Source organism: Aphelocoma coerulescens, chromosome 2 (genome assembly GCF_041296385.1).
Source record: "Aphelocoma coerulescens isolate FSJ_1873_10779 chromosome 2, UR_Acoe_1.0, whole genome shotgun sequence".
Classification (NCBI taxonomy): domain Eukaryota; kingdom Metazoa; phylum Chordata; class Aves; order Passeriformes; family Corvidae; genus Aphelocoma; species Aphelocoma coerulescens.
In genome coordinates, this window is record NC_091015.1 from 71,375,223 (window position 1) to 71,395,851 (window position 20,629).

A 20,629-nucleotide genomic window follows, 5' to 3' on the forward strand; every position below is an offset into this window, starting at 1 on the left:
ACCAATTCTTTCTGCTCTCAGGTTGTCTAGCAATTTAAAAATCTTTCACATTTTATTCTCATTACTTGGTGCTACTCTGGTGAAACTGACTGTTGTACATGAAAACATTCAATATATAACTAAGATTCCTTTTGAGAAGTTCCCTTCAGTGCTCCCCTTTAATCCTTCAAAAATAAGATAATGTACATGACATTTTTAATTATTTAATGTTTTCCCCTTGCTGGTTTTCTATTAACTCAGTTTTCATTTTCTTTTCCTTAAAATACTAGAAATACATATTAAATCAGTTAGTAAAGTCATCATTGTTCTCTGATAAGTTACATATTACTTTCTGGGGTTTACTGAAACTATGTTAGCATTAGGGGAGATCTGGTAAGACCACGGATGCTGGGAAGATATAATTTCTCATTAAAGAAGGAGAACTGGACTTACAAGAACCCGTGTTATGTACCTGGCAGTTTTTTCTTTTCCATGTTATTAAAAGACTTTAGAAAGCTAAAGTCTTAGAGTTTCACATGGGGCTTTTTAAAAAAGAAATTATTGATCACCCTGATCAGCATAGGGATGTAAGCAAGAAATATGAGAGAGGAGATGATGAGAAAGCAGCTTTTCTGCTTGCCAAATTGCTGATGGGGATGGGGTGCAGCAACCTGATGGGCAGGTACTGGGTGCATCAGCAGCTGGGAATTTGGGGATATTGTCCCAGAAGTTGTGTCTTTGCTGTCTCCCTTGTCAGCCTGTATGCTTGCTTTGTTTGGGCTGTCACTTTTTAGCTTGGATTCAGGAGGGAAAATGGAAATCCACTGACATCTCACAAGGCAGACCTAGGTCAGCCTCAGAAGAAGTGACAACAAGGACATTTTTGTTACATGGTACAAACCAGAGAGAACCCAGCTAGTCTGTGAATGGTTGTGGACAAGTGGGTGGGTGAAAATTGTGGCTTCAAAATTCAGAAATTGTAAAAAAGTAGGTTCAGAAATTAGAATCACAAAACTTGTGTATGCTTGTTATTTGTTTGAAGATCCATTTTTTAAAAATGCATTTTTGATTTCACTTTCATCTTCAGAGACTGATTATGTTTGATTTCACTATTGTGATTATTATTTTCAGGGTGAAAAATACAATTAGAGATTGCCAGTTGATCTGTAACATTTTTGTGAGTTATGTTAAACAAACAACTTCTGTGCTTTAAATATAACATTAAAACACAAGCAAAATGAAAGATCGGGAACAAAAAACCCCAGCCATTTTGTATGTACCCCTCTACAAATATATAAACAATTCTTAAACTGTGGTACACTGATTTGCTGTTTTTTCCCCCAAGTTCCCAAAGCAAAGTGCAATCTAGCAGAACACAGTGAGATTAATTCAGAAATAGGCTTCCTGCTGATTTTCCGATAGCTTGTTTTATTTTCACTGTTTGTGTGTAACTGATGTTGACTCTGTGGTAGTGAAACATAAATTGCTCTTTGAATTGCTGGCATGCCTGTGGAGTGTTTGCACTATGAAGTAAATATGAGTAATATAAATGGAGTGCTCCAGAGTTAGCATACCTCTTCTCAAGGAAGCAGCAATGTGATCTAGATTTTAAAAAGCTGCAATTTCACCTTTCAAAATTTTCAGTCTTTGCACTTAAAAATGTGTTGCCATGTGGCAGGAGACAGAAAATTAGGGTACTTTCATGAGGGTAATACAAGAAAGATGTGGACACGCTGGAACAAGTGCAGCAAAGGGCCACAGAGAGGAAGGGCTTGAAGATAACTTGGCGTATGAGGAGGGCTGGGACTCTGCAGCCTGAGGAACAAAAGGCTCAGGAGGATCTTTTAAATGTGTGGATCTTTTAAATCTTGAGGTTCATAGGGTGTCTTAGGGAGAATTTTAGTCCACACACCCCATTCCTCTGTAGGATTCATGAGGAATCGTTAAAGATCTGTAGAGACATTTTTTAGTATTGGCCAATTGTCTACTGGTAAACTGACCAAGCAGGTTGAAAATGGCTTTTCTGGACTTGAATAAGTCAAACAAATGGTATACAAGCCTGAGGCATTGGCTAAGGTTACCCAAGCATTGGTTTTTGGTTGACTCACAGGCAGGATCGCATTACTTAAGGCAAATAATGAAATAATAAGGCACAAGTATGATACCTGATTTAGTTTCATGTTTTTCTTTGTTTTTTTTTTCTCAGTCTCGTTTTGAGACCAGCCAATCGTAAAGCACAAAAGTTGTTTCCTTAGCATTCATACATACCTGGTGGGAATGGGTGAAGACAGAGCCAGGCTCTTCTCGGTGGTGCGCAGTGATAGGACAAAAGGCAATGGGCACAAAATGAAATACAGGAAATTTCACTTTAACAGAAGAAAAAGGAAATTTACAGTAATGATCAGCAAATAGGGGAACATGTTGCCCAGAGAGGCAGTGGAGTCTCCATCCTTGCAGGTGTTCAAAACATACCTGGAGACAGTCCTGAACAACCTGCTCTAGTTGCTCTTGCTCTGCAAGGCATGATTGAACTAGGTGGTCTCCAGAGGTCTTGTTCCACCTCAGATATTCTGTGATTCCTGGTTCAGTAAAGTGCATAATTTTCTTCTGTTTATTCAGGGTTATGCCACCATATGTATCAATTTTAAAAGCTCTTTCTCTATTAAACTGAAAATTTTTGCATGTTATAAATCAAGGGTGTACTCAAGGTAGCCTCTTGATATTCTTCCCCAAATGTTCATTGTATAGTTGTGTATATATTTTCACATCTTCTTTCATTGTGTTGAAATTTATGACTGTAAACTTACACATATACTATCTTCTGTAGAACACTTCTAGAAAGGCAGTTAAGTTAGCCATTCAACATTCCTGCATTTAAGACTTAAATGAAAGTTGTTATTGTTGACTTTTAAATGAAATATAAATATTGTTGAGTTTTGGACTATACTTTGTAGGAAAGAGCTAATTTATTCTTGAATGTTCCCTCCTTACTCACTGTTTTGACCATGCTGAAATAAAACCACAAACTTGACAAGGAAGTAAATTCCCCCCACCAGTCCCTGATGCATTTATTTCTTCTCAAACAGAAGTCATTGTGGTAAAAATCTACCTGGTGTAATAGACATATTTATTACTGATAGGTGCCCAAGATACATGGCTTCTTGTTTTGATGTAGTACTGTATTTCCTGTTATTCCCACTAGGTTCCAACCTTCTGATATATACAATATAGCAATATAAATGCAATATTTTTGGCATGGTCTGTGTTAGGTGCACGGGTCCTGGGCTTTCAGTTGTGAATGCCTTGTTCTTCCCAGGTTACTGCATAGTTTCTGGAGCACAGATGGAAGGTGGAACTTGGTAGGAGAGGGGGTGAGGCATTCATGGAATAGATCCCTTCCAAGGTATCAGGGGAAGATATTGAAGACCTTAGAAGTATAAAGTAATTTATTTATTTTTTAGAAATTATAAGAATATTTCATCTATTATACCACTTCATACTTCATTAGTTTTATATAAACTGTGATTTAAGTAAGGTTTTAGTTTTTTTGGTTGGTTGGGCTTTTTTTTAGATGTAGTTACTGATCATTGCATGGCATCTACTCTATTGGGTTTCATAACTGGAAACTAAACATAGATTTAGTGAGTTTAGTTCAACATAACTTTCAATGCTCTTAATACACTCGACTGAATGTTAAGGTTTACTATATTAAGCATTTTCATATTTTTCAGACTTTACACTGTAGATGGAAAACTTGTTCAGGATGGGTCAGACTTGGAGAATGGGCAAATTTATGTTGCAGTGGGTAGAGAGAAGTTTAAGAAGTTGCCGTATGGTGATCTGCTGTCCAAATCTACAATGAGAAGGCCACAGGGGTAAGTTCTAAAGGGGTGTGATACATTTCTCCTGTGTTTGTGTGTGTCAGTTTGTTTACAAAGTGCCACCAGTAAAGTATGAAATTATTATTCCGAGAACAATGCATGGGTTAGTATGGATGCAAAACTTTATTTGCAGCTTCTGAGAAAGTTGAGATAAGAATAAAAAAAGCAAAAATGGAAATTCAGAAGACCAGTGCATCTCATAAGCATTCCCTTGATCATGTATCACAAAATTAGTGTCAGAGAAAACTTAATCCAAGTCAAAGTAATCCTATGTTTTTTTCCTTAAGGTACAAATGTGTACAGCTGAATGAGATTGGGTGCAGCAACAGCAGTTTAGGTATACTCTTGCTTAGTAATGTTTTGTGAAACATGTACTCCCTTAAGTTCATTTTATGTTTGGGTCTGGTTTTTTGTAGGCTAGAAAAATCACATAATAGAGTCCTAAACTGGGTGTCTGTGAGGAGAAACTTTTGCTTTTTGTACCTTTGGAAAACATGAAACCATTTCATTGAAATAAATGGAAAGAAATTGTAAGGAGCATTCACACAGTAATTCATTGGATACTGCTCTACAAGTTTTTGGTATTTAGAGAATGCATTGTGAGGTAATGCACTTGTTTGAAATAAGTTAATGATTATGCATTTAAACATAGTCCAGTAAACAGAATGACTGATGCTTAGTGAAAACATGCAGTGAAAAAAGCTATTACCTCTGTTGCCATAGCCATCTTGGTGTTATCTGCCTTATTATAGATACATAGTGTCTGTGCTAGTGACAGTGTACACAATTGTAAGATATGGCTTATTTCTGCAGTTTCAAAACCTCTGTACTACCTCCGATTGTGGGATCTCGCAAGTCTAAAGGCAGTGTAAGTATCAAATTTCTAATTCAGCTGAATTCTGGCAGATGGAAAGTCCCTGTCCTTTGAGTTTCAATTAAATCTGAAGAGAAAAAATTCCACAGCCACCTGGTGGCATGCTTATTAAAGCTTGATGAATCTGGAGCTATTTGCAGTGTCAATTAGACAGAAGAAATCTGAGAAAATATTATTGTGATAAGGGCTGCTTTGTTTTTTATAAAAGCTTCCGTAGCAAAGATCAGCTTCTGCTTGTGCTCTTTCCTATATACCTGTTTGTATCTATTTGTATATTTATTTATTCAAGTTATACACCTAAAGGAAAAACACAGAACCTTTTACAAAACATTTTGCAGAAAATGGTGTTCCTGAATGCTGAGTCTGAAAAACGCCCTAAACCAGCTTGCAATCTGTTTTGTTCTAGGTAACCACTACATACAGAGCTTGATCCTTCACTGCTTTGTATCCTGTATAGCTATTTATATGTGTACAAAATGAGTCATAGAACCCTTAAGGTTGGAAAAGACCTCCAAGGTCATCGAGTTCAATCTCTGACCTATCACCCCCATGTCAACTAACCATAGCACAAAGTGCCATGTCCAGTTGTTTCTTAAACACTTCCAGGAGTGGTGACTCCACCACTGCTTTGGTCAGCCTGTTCCAATGCTTAATCACCCTTTCAGTGAAGGAATTCTTCCTCATGTTCAACCTGAACTGCCCTGGCATAGCTTGAGGCCATTTCCTCTTGTCCTGTTGCTTGTTGACTGGGAGAAGAGGCTAACCCCAGCTTGCTACATGAAGAGTCCTCTGTGGATTTAGAACAGTGCCAAAATAGACTATAAGTACCTGTTTTCACCAGTTCTCCACAAGTGCAATTTACTGTAAAAGTACAAGACAGCAGGGAGTCAGACTCAGTCTGTCTTTATAATTGTGGTAGTTGATCATGTCCACTGACTGTTTACAAAACAAAACAAAAAAATGTCTCTGGAGCCTCCAAAGAGAAATAAGTGGTAAAATATACAAATTTCTGTTCCATTCTATTGAATGTGTTACTGCCCTATGAAGACTGTCATTCTCCTCCAGCTTCTCTTGACACTTGGAATAATGCCCGTGTCTCATTCACACAGACAGTGATTTATTAACAAATCACATTAACGTGTTACATCTTGTGACTGTCCACACATATTGAGAGATATCTGCATATAATATGCATGCATGCATGGATTCATCTAGCCACTTTTCCTTCAATGAAACATTATTGTCTTATAATAAATATGTGATTTTTCTCCTGGAAGCTGTTGAGAATTTAATCGGTCAGATCATACAGTAAGTTGATAGGATATACTTTTCTGGAGAATTTAAGATATCACTTAAATGTACTGATTGAAAATTATTATGCTTCTTTAACACCTGATACCAGTCCTTAATGAAATTTTAAAAATAAGCTTTTTAATTTGCATCACTGATAATTACGTACTCTTCTTTTCAGGGAAATGATCGGCAATCTAAATCTACCATTGGATCCAGTGACCAAGGAGAAAACAATTCCTCACCTCAGCTTCCCAAAAGGAAAGACAAAAAAAGCCAGAATCCAAAGAATTCTGTGTCCAGACGACACTTTTCTAACCACTCTACAAAAGTAAAACAGGCAGTAAAAGCTTCCACAGGAGTCCTTCAAGATAATGGTCAGTACTGAGACAAACACTGTTGTAGCATAGTGGCTTCAGGTCTTCAGTTAAACCAGTGGAATACTAGAATAACACGCTTGAATAGTTCCTGAATTGTCCATTTACTCTGGCTAGCTGGAATTGCCAAAGTTCTTTCTGCTTAGGAAATGCACCTGTGTGTAGCCACTACAATCCTGGCTTCATTTACAGAGCACAAGAGGCTGGTATATGATTTTTAGTACACATTGGATATGGTTCTATGCTAATATGCTAATATGGTTCTATCTCAATGCTTTTGGTAAAGGAAAATAAAAGATATATTTTGACCATTTCCCCACTGTTCTGCCCTGCATAAACGTGAGGAAAAGGAGCTGGTGTTCTCAAAGGACCCCTCACTGTCCCTGAGGATTCCTGGTTACCTGCCTGGCTCTGTGTAGCAAAATGACTAGACCCTGGGGGAAGAACACAGACAGCAACTCCAGTTAGCTGCTGAGACTGATCACACAGCAGAGGTGCTGGAGGCTCTTTCAGAATTTGCCCTGCTCTGTGCTGTGACAGCAGTGGCAGCAATTTGCAAATTTAGTCATAAACATCTGCTTTGAGAAATGGTTTTTCTGATCTTATAGTGTGATATTTCCCTTCCCCCCATTTTTTTTAAGAGCTAGAATATATATATATGTATGTATAGCCATATTTGATTGATAGACATATCGAGGGACATACTTGTCTCTGTATTTAATGCTGTTGCTGCTCCACCTGCTGACAGAATTGGTTGGAAAGCCACTAAGTTTATTGAAGAAGTGACTGCTTGCTTCTCACTTCAGCTTTCCATGCTTTGTGAGTCTTGTGTAACTAGGAGAAGCTGTTCAAGGCAGCAGATTCTCTAGTTTGAGCTCAAGTGCATGTTCAGAAAAGCTCTTGGTTTCTTTTGTGATCCTCTGTTTTTCCTCCATACATAAACACCTGTTAGTAAAAGTGGGAGTGGGCAGTTGCAGCCAGGTGCGGCTCAATCTCTTCTCCCAGATAACAAAAGGATGAAAGTAAATGACCTCAAGTTGCACCAGGGGAGGCATAGATTGGGTATTAGGAAAAACTTCTTCATGGAAAGGGTTGTAAAACATTGGAATAGGCTGTCCAGGGAGGTGGTGGAGTCACCATCCCTGGAAATATTCTAAAAAGTATGATATGGCACTTGAGGACAAGGTTTAATGGTGAACGTGGTGGTGGTGCTGGGTTGATAGTTAGACTTGATGATCTTAAAGGTCTTTTCCAACCTTAACTATTCCATGATTCTAACTCTTGGGAAATTAAAGTCTTTTCACTCACTTCTGACCCTGTGTGGGAGCTCCACTGTAGTCAGAACTTTGGTAGCTTGTAGTGGAGTAGTTAAAAGAAAAGGTACTACACTGACTCCGAATGGTCACCTCCTACAAAGTTGTTGTCTTTTGTGCATTGTGTTCTGGTCACACCTCAAGATGGAGTGACCTGAGGCAGAGGCCAGGCAGGCTGTAGGAGCTGTGAGCCGTGCTGCAATGTGAGTATCCTCTTGCCCAGCCAACCCTCATTGTCAAAGACTGCCCTCGTCAGAAAGCCAGGGTTATACCTGCAGAAGTCAGCATTATACCATGGTCCTTATCATTTATCTGTCTCACATAGTACAGAGGGTAACCTTTTATCCCATCCACATTCATGAGGTGTAAAGTAGTGTTTCAACAAACCATCAGCACGTTCCACCATCCTTTGCTTGGGGATAATAAAGTATATGAAAAATGTATTCGATAACCTCCTTTCTGGCCCAGTGCTGTATCATCACGCTGGTCAAGGGTGATCTGTTATCACTCTGTGTGTAATCTGGAACAGAAAGACTGGAAAACCAGTTACAGGGCCCTGAAATTTTTCTAGCAGGTGGGGGATTCAGGAGTTTTAATGTCAACTCTAATTTTTTTTTCCCAAGGTTTTTGCCTTTCCCTTGAATTCTTTTAATTGTTGTTTAACCTGGCCATTTCGATACCATAAAGACAATTTTTCTTTCTTTTATTTACTATCTAACATGCTTAGTTTATTTCATATTTTTTTCTCTTTATTGCCATGCAGCCTTTAAGTATAATCTGCAAAACTGTAGTGTGCTTAGTATTAAAATAATGGAAGTGTGTTGAGAACTCAACAGAGCAAAGAATATTGGGGGGTTTTTACATTTTAAGCATTTTAAGTATTCATTACAAGTTGATGTGAATGCTGTGCTACAATTGTGGAACAAGAACATTTAATTTAGTTAAAAGGGAAGAAAGCCAACAGGAAAGAAAGTAAACCGGGAAACTGGACAAATCTTGTTGAAAACAAAAGAGCTGTTGTTTCATTTTTAACAAAAAAAGCTTCATTGAAATTAATGTTTAAAGATACTGAGCTATGGGTTTCAGAATACAAATAAGTGGGGATGGCTTCCTCTGGCAGCCAGACATTCTGTGTGCATACTTGTACTTATCCTGTGCCTGTATGCTTTGTTTATATGTCTGCTGAGGACCCATCATGCTTCCCTTTGGGTTTGGAAGGAGCTTATGCTGCTGGGTCAATATGTTGGGATCCAAAGGACAGGCAAAGGGTACATTCCCTCTTCTGGGGGCACTGCTTCACCTGTTGTTTTCAGTACTTCTTCATACACTGAAGACCCACATTAACATCCAGTCCAAGTTGAAAGGGCGGAATACAGATTGTGCAAGCTCTTCCCCTTCTCCTAATGTGTGTGCTTTTAGTGGTCTGAAAAGTCTCCCTGTCAGCAGAGAATCTCCCGTACTCTGTCCTGGTTTGTTACTTTGTCTCTGGGTGAGATGGACCCCCACAGTGGCTGTGTGGCTAGTGGGGCTGCTGATGAAAATACCTTGAAAGCTGGTAATCAGGTTGATTTATTCTCTCAGCTGACAGTGAAATTAGAAATCTAGTTTAGACTGAGTGGTGAAGTATTGGGTGAAGTATGAAGTAGGTATGTAATTGCTGCCTTGCTGCCTTGAATTATGACATTTTCAGGTTCATTTTAGAGTGAGGAGTCTTATTCTGAAATGGAGATCTACTTTTGATGGAGAACTAGAAGCCAGCTCCTGGAGCACAGTGATAATGGTGGCTCCCAAGTACTGTTTTGATCAGTACAGCTCCGCTGTCTATTCTGAAGGCTCAGTGCAGTTCCTCAAATGGCTTTGCGGTTTTATTCCAAAATACTCCTTCAAATTCAAAGGCTTTGGATTGAGTCAGGGAAGCATTTATCATCATCTTAGGAATTGTATTTAATTTAAATTATTCTTTTATTTAATTTTTTCCTGATGGACAGTGAAAAAGACTTTCAGCATTTTAGTTGGCTGCATTTGGCTGTCACTGATAAGGAATTAATTAATTTTAATCTGAAACCAATAAACTGCACAGTGAGTTTACACATGCATATTTTGGTGTGTATGGAAATAGATAAAAGGAAATATTCATACTAGAGAATGTATCCTGTATTCTTTGCTGTCCTTTTCCCTTCCAATTTAGCATTGTGTGGAATCTTCTCTTGAGTGCTAGACTGTTTGAAAGTGATTGTTTCCTGGGTCCTAACATCTGAAGAATTATGCACATAGTGTACTTAAGGCTTAACCTAATCTTCCCACTGAGTTTACTTGGGCTAGATGTGTATTTACTTTGAATTTATTTTTTTAATACACTGATAATTTCACCAGCATTTATGCCATTTATATTACAATTGATCCATGTCATAATCCTCTTAAATCAAGATGATTAAAGAATTTCTTAGAGTTGAAAGCTCTTTGTGGATGATTTAAATTCACCACTTCTTAGGGCAAATCCAGTAGATTGTGAGCTGATGCTTTGGTGTTTGTGACCTGTAAGGCACACTATTAATGTTATGATTGGGCTCTCTCTGTGCTTGAAGAAGCCTTAATAACATCGAATATATTGCATGCAATGGTAATTGCAACTGGAAATGTGAGGTTTAGAGCTTAGAATAGTGCATCTGGTTCAGCAGAATTCAAGTTTATGAAACTAACACCAAAGGTACATTTAATTATCAGCAACTTGGTTTGAAGTTTTAAAAAGAAAGATGGCAAACCACCAAAAAACCCCAATCTATTAATTTTTTCATTTGTACCGTATCTTGTAAAGAGTATATTTAGGAAGTTGATCAGGAAAGCAGCAATTCAGAAGTGTAGCAGAAAATTCTTGGAGGGGAGTACCCTCATTTAAAGCCCATTCCATTCAAATACAGTAGTTTAATCGTGGTCCCATGGCTTGCACAGTAACTCCCTACATAAACTATAAAACAAGTTCTGGAGTTAATAGACTGTGAAGTTTGAATTTTTGCTGTGATTTGGAAAAGTCATAGAGTGGAGATGGGCTTAGCCACTCCACAGTTTTTCAGATCTATTTTTGAATATTATGAGGTCTTAGAAGTTAGCAGTCATTTCAATTTTCTGGTTTTGTTACTAAAAAAAGGAAGAAAAAGACCAGCCCTTATTTATAGGGAGAGCTGCACAGAACCCCAGGTATTGCTGTCCTGCTCTGAATTGGTTTCAGTAAAATTATGGACTTGCCAAAGAGTACAAACCTGGGCTGCTGAATATCCGCTCTGCATTATGAGCTAAAACTGTTGTCCATGTTTTCCTGCTGACAACTTTTAAGATTAAAAACCCATCTGTCATCAAAGCATAGACCATGTCACTTCTGTATTGTAAAAGCAGATAAAAAGGCTGCTGAAGAAAGAGAGAGCTTCTCATTTGCAGAGATTTTACTAGACCTGTTGGCTTGTTCCTCATAGGAGACAAATCTATAGCAAGAAATGAGAACCCTTTTTGCTCTCGGTGTGTATTGTTACAGTGCTGAATCATGGTAGCCAGAGTGTTCTAATGCCCGTGGGGAACTAAGATGATGATAAACCTTGCAGCCACTTTCTTACTTTCTTCAAACACACAATGAGTTTCTTTGGGTTTGCTTTCAGGGAAGTGAATACTTTGCAAAATGTTAAATGGGGGAAAAAAAAATAATATATATATATATATATATACTTAACATCAGGAAAGCATGTTGCTTGATTCCCAGCAGGAGGGTGTAAAAGTGTAGTGATGCTCAGTTTGGAATGATGGGACCAGGGCAGACATTTCAGGGCTTTTGCATTTGTTTTGTGACAGTTTAGCCCCCAGCACAGCTGTACTCAAGAGAAGGCTGAGTTATGGAACAGACATGGAATTAAAAAAGATGTGTCTGAATGAGAACTACTTTCTTAATTTCAAAATGCAAATAGTCTTAATGATCTGTTAATTTAAATCAAGTAATAAATTGGATGCTTAGAAACATGGAACATAAATGAGATGAAGGGGAGAGGGAAGAAAATGGGGAGAGGGAAGAAAAAGCCCTTGTATTATGACACTCAGTCCTTTGTTTTTGTAGTTGTTGATGTATAAAGATGACTGACTTATTGCAGCTTTTCCTTTGCTCCAGCATTACCGTATTTCCTATCAGTAAAGGAGAGTGCTGCATACAAGGACAACCTCTAGAGGTCATCAGATGTCAGCATTCTATAATGGCATCAAATTGTATTAGAAATACAAAATTTTCTAAAGAGAGAAAGCAATTGCTTAAAAGCTTGAGGCTGTAACAGTATCAAGTGAAGAAAAAGATATATTTTTTAATATTCTCAACAGTTTCATATGTGTCTTGCTACCAGGTTATTTTCAATTGCATTGCTTTTTGATGACAGGAGTCACAGCCATGAACACACATGTAAACCTATCACAAAAGCAGTGGCTTTTTGTTGGAAATGGGCCTTGTACAACGATGATACTTTTAAATTAAATAAACCCCAAAACAACCACACACAAAACCAGAAAATAAAGTTATGTTGTGCACAGGCGTAAACAGATGTCCTCCCTATTCATCATAGCAAACTATTCAATTTTATAAGCCACTTTTTTCTTTTTTATATTTTGTTTTAAATTTTACTTACTGGTTTTATGAGGCAGCCTCTGTTGTAAGTCACATTAATTTTTTTTTATAGTCACATTGACTTCCTTCCTTACATACAGGGCTTGCAGTTACTAAATGCCTCCAATTTCCACAAAATATTCAGGGCAGACTATTATTACAATGACTTTTAAAATTTCTACTACTAAACTTCAATCAGTTTAAATTTTGAAATGCATTAATATCTCTAAAATTTTATAATTTTCACTGCAATAAATGTTTTACAGTTAATGTTGTTTAAGAAAGGAGCTTATATAAAAGCCATTTATTCCCATGCTTAATTATTTAAAAAGTACGGATTTCTTATGAGTTAGTTTAATATATAACTTAATTAGTATATAATAAAGTCATATAACCTTGTTTATCAAAGTGTAGAAAAAGAATTCCAGCTGAAATACTGAATGGCATCAAACAGAAAATTATCTTTGCATTTTAGCCAGGACTTGCTTGGTCATGCATGCACCAATCCGTGGTTTCTTTTTCTACATACTGAACTGAATGCACAATACACTGAACACTTCTGGGTTGAGACAACTAGTAAAATGTGACCAGTGAAATGTTGCTAGACAGAATTTTTTGGGCATTTATAAATCTGCTCTTTCTGGTAACTACTCTGTTCTGTACCTATCAGGAGATTAAGATGTATAAAAGATCTTGAAAATAGCTGGAAAATTCTCCTGAATGGGCAGCGGAATCCCTTTCACAGAAATGAATTCTCAGGGGCTGCAAAGCTAGCAAGAGCTGCTATGGGTAAGGGCCAGGACAGAGCAGGTAACTCTCAAAATGAAGATCTTTGACTTCTAGGAGTCATTGTGCAAGTCATTAAGCAGTCTTAACGTTGTCATAAATTGAATTGGTTTTATTTGTCCGTTTTCAACAAAGTCACAGAGCTGAAAAGCTCTGCAGAAATACAGAACCACCTTCTATCTTTGGTGAAAGCAGCCGAGTACCGAGCCGCTTGCTTTATGAGGTAGACCTTGGCCAAGTACAAAATCAGAAACCTCACCCGCTGTTTACCAGTCATTATCCTTTCTGAGGTTCTGATCCAAACCTGACCACACTGCCTTTCTCTTACCCATAGCCCCTGGACCTGATTGCTAAAGACAAAGTGTTCTGGTACTGCTCATGTAATTTCACTGCCTTTTTAAGTGGAAAATTTCTCTTGTTCTTACTATTTGTGTGGCTCCATTGCTCCTAGCTGTAGAGGTTGGCCATAAGGTAGGTGCCAGTGTTTCAACAACTGAATCATTTGAATTTACTTGGGACAGGTTGAGTTTTGGGGCAGGCTTTTTTGAGGCACTAGTTACCTCTCCTTGGTAGGGCTGTTACTAGGCTACAAATGTTCCCTTTCCTGGTAATCCTGACAAGGCTTTGGGGAATTCAGAGCTTTAACCCATCTGGATTCCTCGGAGATTTCATCACTCTTTCTCTCTGTGGGATTATGGAGCTGGAGAAGAGGTGTGATAGAGCACAACTGTTGAAGAAACTCCATAGGAAAGCACTTATGGTTGTAGTTTTCATTCATACCTTCAGCCTGAAACCAAAAAATTCTATAAGAATTCTTTCCACTCTCCAGAGCCTTAATAAGTATTGTTTGTTGGAGGAATAAATATGAGCAAGAAATCAGTAAAAATACTTGCCTGAAAACAATGAGCATTTTTTCATTGCTGTTTTTTTGCTGTACTTCTGTTATGTGTGGTAACATCAGAACATAGACATTCAATTGCTGGTAGGTAGTAGTAGAACACCATTCCTCTTTGCAGGTTTTCCTGAAGGAAGATTCCTTTAGGAAGCTTAAATTGGCTTGGGTACCTGCTGACTTGGTTTTTTTCCCCCTCTCATTCTTTCAAGCTTCTACTCTTCCACTCCCTAAAAGCCATTTTTCTGCCTTCCAGTCAGTGTGTTGGACCCCATTGCTTTCCTTTTTTTCGCCAGTACTTCCTCATCTTTCTATTTGCTCTTATACAGTTCCTCATTCCACACATTTTTTCCAACATCACTGTGCCCTTATCATCCCTCAGTGTCTATATCCTCCAGCCTCTCCATATTGTCTCTCTCCAGCTGGCTGCTCCTTTCGAATGATCTGTTCTTTGGCCTTCTGCAGGTTCTTCTTTCCCCTTTTTACCTAAATTGCTGAGCATGACCCTTCTTTAAAATAATCAGAAATAACAGGAGCTTACCAGGAGTTTAGGTTACCTAACTTCTGTCTGTTTAGGATATGAAAAATAGTGCTGATTTTTGGCTCAAGGCAGTCTATTGTCATGCAGTGTCTGGCAAAACTTGAAAAACTCCAGTATCTTCTTTTTGTCTGGACACCACGGAAAAATATCCTCACAGAAGATGAGGAAACTTCCAATAATATTTTGCTTGGCCTCTTGACAGAAGCTGCACTTGCTGTGGCATGAAGAACAGAGGACCTAACTGAAATAAATCCTCTGTACTTATCAGTAAAGCTGCAGGGAGACACATCTTCCTTTCTTACCCCCTTTTAGAGCTCTTCTGCCCCAGTGTTGCCATGGCCCTGTCTGTGGTCAGTTTTCAGGTAGCCTGAGGCACAAGAAAGTCAGAGTTGGCTCATAAAAGAGGAGCATGTTTAATCTATAAATTTGTATGAACTGTTTGGAGTAGTCATAAGTTCAATTTAATGGAAGTGCTGGGACTTTTCATCAAGGTACACCACATATTTCTGCTTCAGTAGAGATTGCAGTATAAGCCCATAACAATACAGGATGAAGACTTGAAAAAATGTTTCTTCATGTAATTGATGGCATTTTCTAAAATGCCTTCCTTTTTTTTCTTCCTTAGAGACCTGTGAAGAAACTGACTAATGATTCAGACACAGAGATGTGAAATATTGCATCAATAAGATTTTTTCGTACTTTTTTTTCGTAAACCAAAAAGCATTTCTAAAGTTTTATCTATAAAATACGAGGCAAAGTTACCCAACTGAAAACACTTCCTTGGAAGTAACTCAGAGCACTAATAATTGTGATTAATGTGGCCTGCAAACTCCCGTTGACACGATCTTGACACAGAATCACACAAACAAGTAATGTGTTGGCCTTTCACTCAGCTTCCCTCCTCCAGATATTTGTAACTTCACATGCAGAAAGTCTAAATACTTCTGGCTGTAGAGTAGCAATGCTAATAATGTTAACATTTTAAGCTCTTTTCATAATGCTCCATTTATTCAAATTAATTTTATGTAAATTATTTTGCAATTTTTGTATTTCTTTTCACTTTTCATAACAAAAGACAAAAGTGTGTGTCCTAATGTAAGACTAATTGCATTCCTTGCCATTTACTTTGGAATTTTTTGTTTGTTCAAGTATTACAACTTCCCCATTTTTCAGTTAATGTCATTTTTTTCACCTGTTTTGGCACATTTCAGACCTAAGTGTTTTAATTCCTTCCTCGACTGTGCACGTATTTTGGACATTTGTCTTCCATTCTCTTACGTTTGTGCAGAGGTAAATAATTTATTTCCCTTTTGTTGTAAATGTTCTCTTTTCCTTAAATAATATTTTCAGTCTGTGGAAGAACAGGAATGCTGTTTCTCTTGAGAATGCTTTCTGTGAGAGACAATGAACAGTGGTATCCCTGAGAGATGCTGCAGTGTTGTGCAGAGTTCTTTTCAACTAATATCTTTGTATTCATGACCAGCTTTCTGAGCAAACACCTGTTAGAAAGTGCTTGGAGGAAATTGCATGGAGTTCAGATTTTGCTTATTGAAATGCTGCTGTTACTACCTTTTTGGGCACTCTCTTTTAAATGAGAAATATGATTCCTTATTGAAACTTCTTCCCTCAGTCTTCTTCCCTCTTTCTTGCTCCCTTCTGATTCCATGATTAAGTTTTTTGAAGATACTGTACGTCTGTCTCCTTGGGTTGTTCAGCATAGCCCTGAGGCTGATCTGCTCTTCTAAGAAGAGGTGCTTTAAAATTGAGAATCCTCAGCTCTTGAATGGATTCGGCCTCCAGGGCAAACCCGTTCATCTCCCTTGTACTTGTTCTTTTGCCCTGCTGGAGTAAAGCCTGATGAAAATTGCCTCTGCACCAAAATCCTTTTAGCTCTAGAGGTTAGACTGTCCGCATTTTGGTTGAAAGACGTGGGGACCTTGAAGGCAAAGGTGTTATTACAGAGTCTAAATGGAAGGATGGTGATATTAAATGTAGTTCTTTCAGACACTGAGTTGACTTTTTATAGTTCAGTGAGCCAAGGAATCTAGGGCAAGGCTATTTTCTTAAGTTCTTGAGGGAAGGCCTTGAAATAGGAGAGTCTTCATGGTGGCTTTTAAGGAACACATTACATGCTCCTCTCAGAATATGGTGGAAATCTATAACTCAAATGTCTGTGATGAGAGGCAACAATGATAATACCAGGTAAGAGAAACAGGACATTCTGTCCCTTAGAGAACTCAGAAAAATGGGAAATTTAAAGTGCATTGATTATTTGAAGTTCAAGTAGCATCTGTTCAGATGCATTTTGTTGTTATTCTCAACCGCTCCATGTTTTTATTGCTGATTTTGTCAAAAAACCCAAAGTCTTGTCAAAGAAGATATATACAGGTAGATTTGTAATAAGATATATACAGGTAGATTGTCTAAGATTAATCATACTGCCAGCAAGTATTGAATGTCCTTAGTTGGTTTCAGTGGAACATACATGCACATGCATTACATTTAATAAACCCCAAGAAAATTAAAAAAGAAAATTATTATTTTCATGTGAAGTGTGAAGATGAGATCTTGAAAAAGATGTGTGAGATGTTTAGGATAAGAATCCAACCAATGATGCTAAGAGCCCTCTGGTATTTCCGACAGGGATACCTTCAGAGGATGAGTAGTACAGATCCTTCGGTAGGGTGCAGAGGCTCCAGCAGGACTGATGCCTGGCTGATCAAGCTGCTCTGTGCATCAGAAAATCTCTCTCCTAAGACGCACCCAGCGGAACCACTTTGGAATTTCATTGTGATGTGCCACAGACACCCCCATTTCTGCCTCTTTGTTTCAGACTGTGAGAACGGCCTTCATTTCTGGTCCTCTGGGCAGTGGCTGTCAGGGAACTTCTAGGCCATCTGGCACCTCCCCTCCAGTCAGCCATTTGCAGTGGTGTGGTGCCTCAGAATTTGTTCCTAGGGCAAACTCTTCCCTTGAGTCTCATAGTGATGAGAAAGTAACTAGGAAACGACTTCCAGAGTAGTCAGTGTTGACTTTTTATGCAGATAGACTCTGGATTTCTCTAGGTCTTGGGGTTTTTTTCATTATTTTTTCACCGAAATGGTTCTGTCCTACACTAAAGCTGTTTATTTAACAGCGTCCAGCAATGTAGATCAATTTACGTGGTCAGTTGATGTTACCAAGTTCAGATCCTTTTGTGAAGACCTAAGAGGCAGTCAGAAACAGTGGAAATATTTTTTCCTCTTTCTTATTGTAGTTACATATTATGTTGGTTATGGACACATCTTCATCTTTCCTAGATCAATGGAGAGAGATGATTTGGAGTAACCTGTGCTTTTAGTTTCTGGGCTGTTTTCAGTTCAGGGGAAAATAGAGAGGATTGTGTGTCACTTGGAAATTGTTTTCTGTATGTACCTATCTTCACTTTCCTAATTAGCTGATACTGAAAGACCCCTAGTTACTACTTACACTTAGGGGAAAGAAATGGCTTAAACTACATGGTGTAAAATCTTTGCAAAATTGAATACCAGTGTAACCATTAATCCTTGTTGGCCAGGAGCATGTGCTTTTTTAATGCGGATGTGGAGTTTCAGCCATAATTCTACTTGCATGCGCCCAGAGGTGGGAAGTAGAACTAATCCAACTGACCTGGTTCAGTATGTTTGTTTTTGATTCAGAGACTGAAATTTTTGGTAGATGCATGTTATAATGATGCCTTGAGAGGCCACCTATAAACAGAGAGTAGACAGGAGTAAGGGAATAAAGGTAGGTATTTATTTGAAAAGCCTTCAGAGGTACGCCCTGGGGGCCAGAGGCTATTCCCAAAATGGATCCCAAGATGGACGACTGGTCAAGAGTTCTTCACACTTTTATTGGTTTGGTTCATTTGAATATCAGGGTTAATTCTCCAATTAAAGCTTCAGTTTAATTATGTAATTCCCCTCAGCTTGCCCCTGTCTCAGAGGTTTTTGGGTTACACTTTTGGGCCTAGGATGGTCTGGGTGTCCTTGGAGAGCAGGCCTGGAGAGGCTTTGTTATGTCTACCTAGCACGAGAGAGCAGAAGTTAACAGGCTACAAGAAACTTCAGAGTTAGACACTAAACAGTACAGGATTTGAAAAATATGAAAGTTAAAACCTAAGGCATCAATAATACTAATTACTAAAGGATACCCTATTTGACTGTAGAAACAGAAGTACTATGTTGTTGTCATAATGTATTAAGTTCAGATTCACTCTGGACCTTTGCCTGAAGTGAAGGAACTTCACATCCAGGACTTCATCTAGTTCCCTTTGCCTTTTCTCCACCCTTCCCCAAGTGGTGTATTTGTTGTACAAGTATTTGTTGTTAAAAGGAAACAAAACCAAATTGACAATAACGGGAGACTGAAGACTTCCTTGAAAGAACTGCATGGGGAATGATGGGGCAGCTCAGAAAGCTGTTGTCAGAAGCGAAATTGAATGTGCAGTTTGGTAGTTGAGCCACACTGTGTCACCATTGGACTTCACTTCCTTCTACTCTATCTTTCCCATTATAGGTGAAGATATTTACAAAGCCGGAGAAGAGGGGTCTGAAATGTGGGGGGCTGTTGAAGTACAAGAAGATGAAGATACTCTTGTGGAAGTTCCACTGGACCAGGTAGTGATTGAGCTTTAAATAAAGGATTTTTTTTTTTTTTAGGATTACCGATTGTGTGTTGTTTTTCTTTCCTCAGTGTACAGCATAATTCTGTGGGGATGACTGTAAGCTCAACGATACTGCTTCTTTTATGGCAGCTTTAGCAAATCTTCCTTTCTGTGTTAGCATGTCAAATGTCAGTTACCTTTTCATCTGCTTCAGAACTGCTCTGAGAGCCCTTATAGAGCCTTAGAGAATCAAGACTCCCTACTGTTATATCCAACCAAATAGGTTCACCTGAATTTCAGTCTCTTTATACTGATAGAGCAATGTTCCTCCAGTCCTGGACCACAACAGGTGAGGATTTATCTGATTTTTGTTAAAGCACTTTGTTCTGTTGGAGCAACATGGTGCTTCATTGGCCAATTTTTTAATCCTAAGATTTATGTGCAATAAATAGGTCTTGATAACTAAACGTAAGATTATATCTCCCTTTTTGTGCTTTGATTTGTATTCCTGTGGACTGAAATAATACAGGGAATAGGTAAATTGAAGCTTATTCCAAGGAAGAAGGGTAGAACTGCTTAAACTATTTGCTGAAAAAGTACATAGGTTTTTTTTCTGCTAATGAATTGCTCACAAAATAGTCCTCTTTTTCATCTTATGTGTTTGTTGGAATTTGCCAACTTGTTCAACTTTGTTTCCAGTCCACGAGCTCTTGCATTGTGCTTTTGGTGTCTATTGATGATGGCCCGGGGCCAGTCACCTTGGCCACAAAATAATATTTCTGATCCATGCTTTGATGTAAGGAATCACAGTTTATCCAAAAGGTTTCTCAGGCTAAAACTCATCCCAGTAACATCAGGAATTCTTGGGCATTTTTATGACTTACTGGTGGTCAGCAGTGCTGAGGACTGGTTAATGTGAGACTGTAAAAAATGGGAGGAGTTAAAGATAATAGTGTGTATACACTTCAATTACCAGGGCAACCCGATGGAGCATAAACAATCCAGGAGATTTCTGGAGTGTGTTGGAGACAGGTTTTTGATGTAGATAGTGTGAGACATGGTTAGGTGATGCATTCTGCTGGATTTGCTTCTCAAGAATAAATAGAAACTTGCTGGGGATGTGATAGTGGCAGCCTTAGTCACACTGTCCATGAGATGTAAGAGTTTAAGCCCCTGAAGAAAGTGGGGATGGAAAATAACAAAATAAAAATCCTAGAAGTTAAGAGAGTTGCCTTTGGCTTGGTTGGGAAACTGGCAGCATGATCCTGTGTGAGGCTGCCCTGAAGTGTGGAGGAATTGAGGAGATCTGGTTGATTTCCAAGAGGATCTTCCTCAGACCACAAGAACTATCCCCACTGTGCAAGGAAACAAACAGGCATAGCAGGAGGCCAGTTTGAACAGAGGACTGACCTCACACTAAAAGTGGTGGAAGAGGGGAGATA

The 20,629-nt window shown here is 38.5% G+C and overlaps 1 protein-coding gene across 2 annotated transcripts in view; it reads left to right on the top strand.

Moving 5' to 3' along the window:
• Positions 1-20,629, top strand: part of DCDC2 (doublecortin domain containing 2) — a 56,040-nt gene that overhangs the window by 20,739 nt on the left and 14,672 nt on the right. For both annotated transcript variants that reach the window (XM_069007983.1, XM_069007984.1), the window contains exons 5-8: positions 3,711-3,854; positions 4,674-4,728; positions 6,206-6,401; positions 19,100-19,200. In XM_069007983.1, coding sequence (XP_068864084.1) covers positions 3,711-3,854; positions 4,674-4,728; positions 6,206-6,401; positions 19,100-19,200 — 496 coding nt within the window. The remainder of the gene's footprint in view (positions 1-3,710; positions 3,855-4,673; positions 4,729-6,205; positions 6,402-19,099; positions 19,201-20,629) is intronic.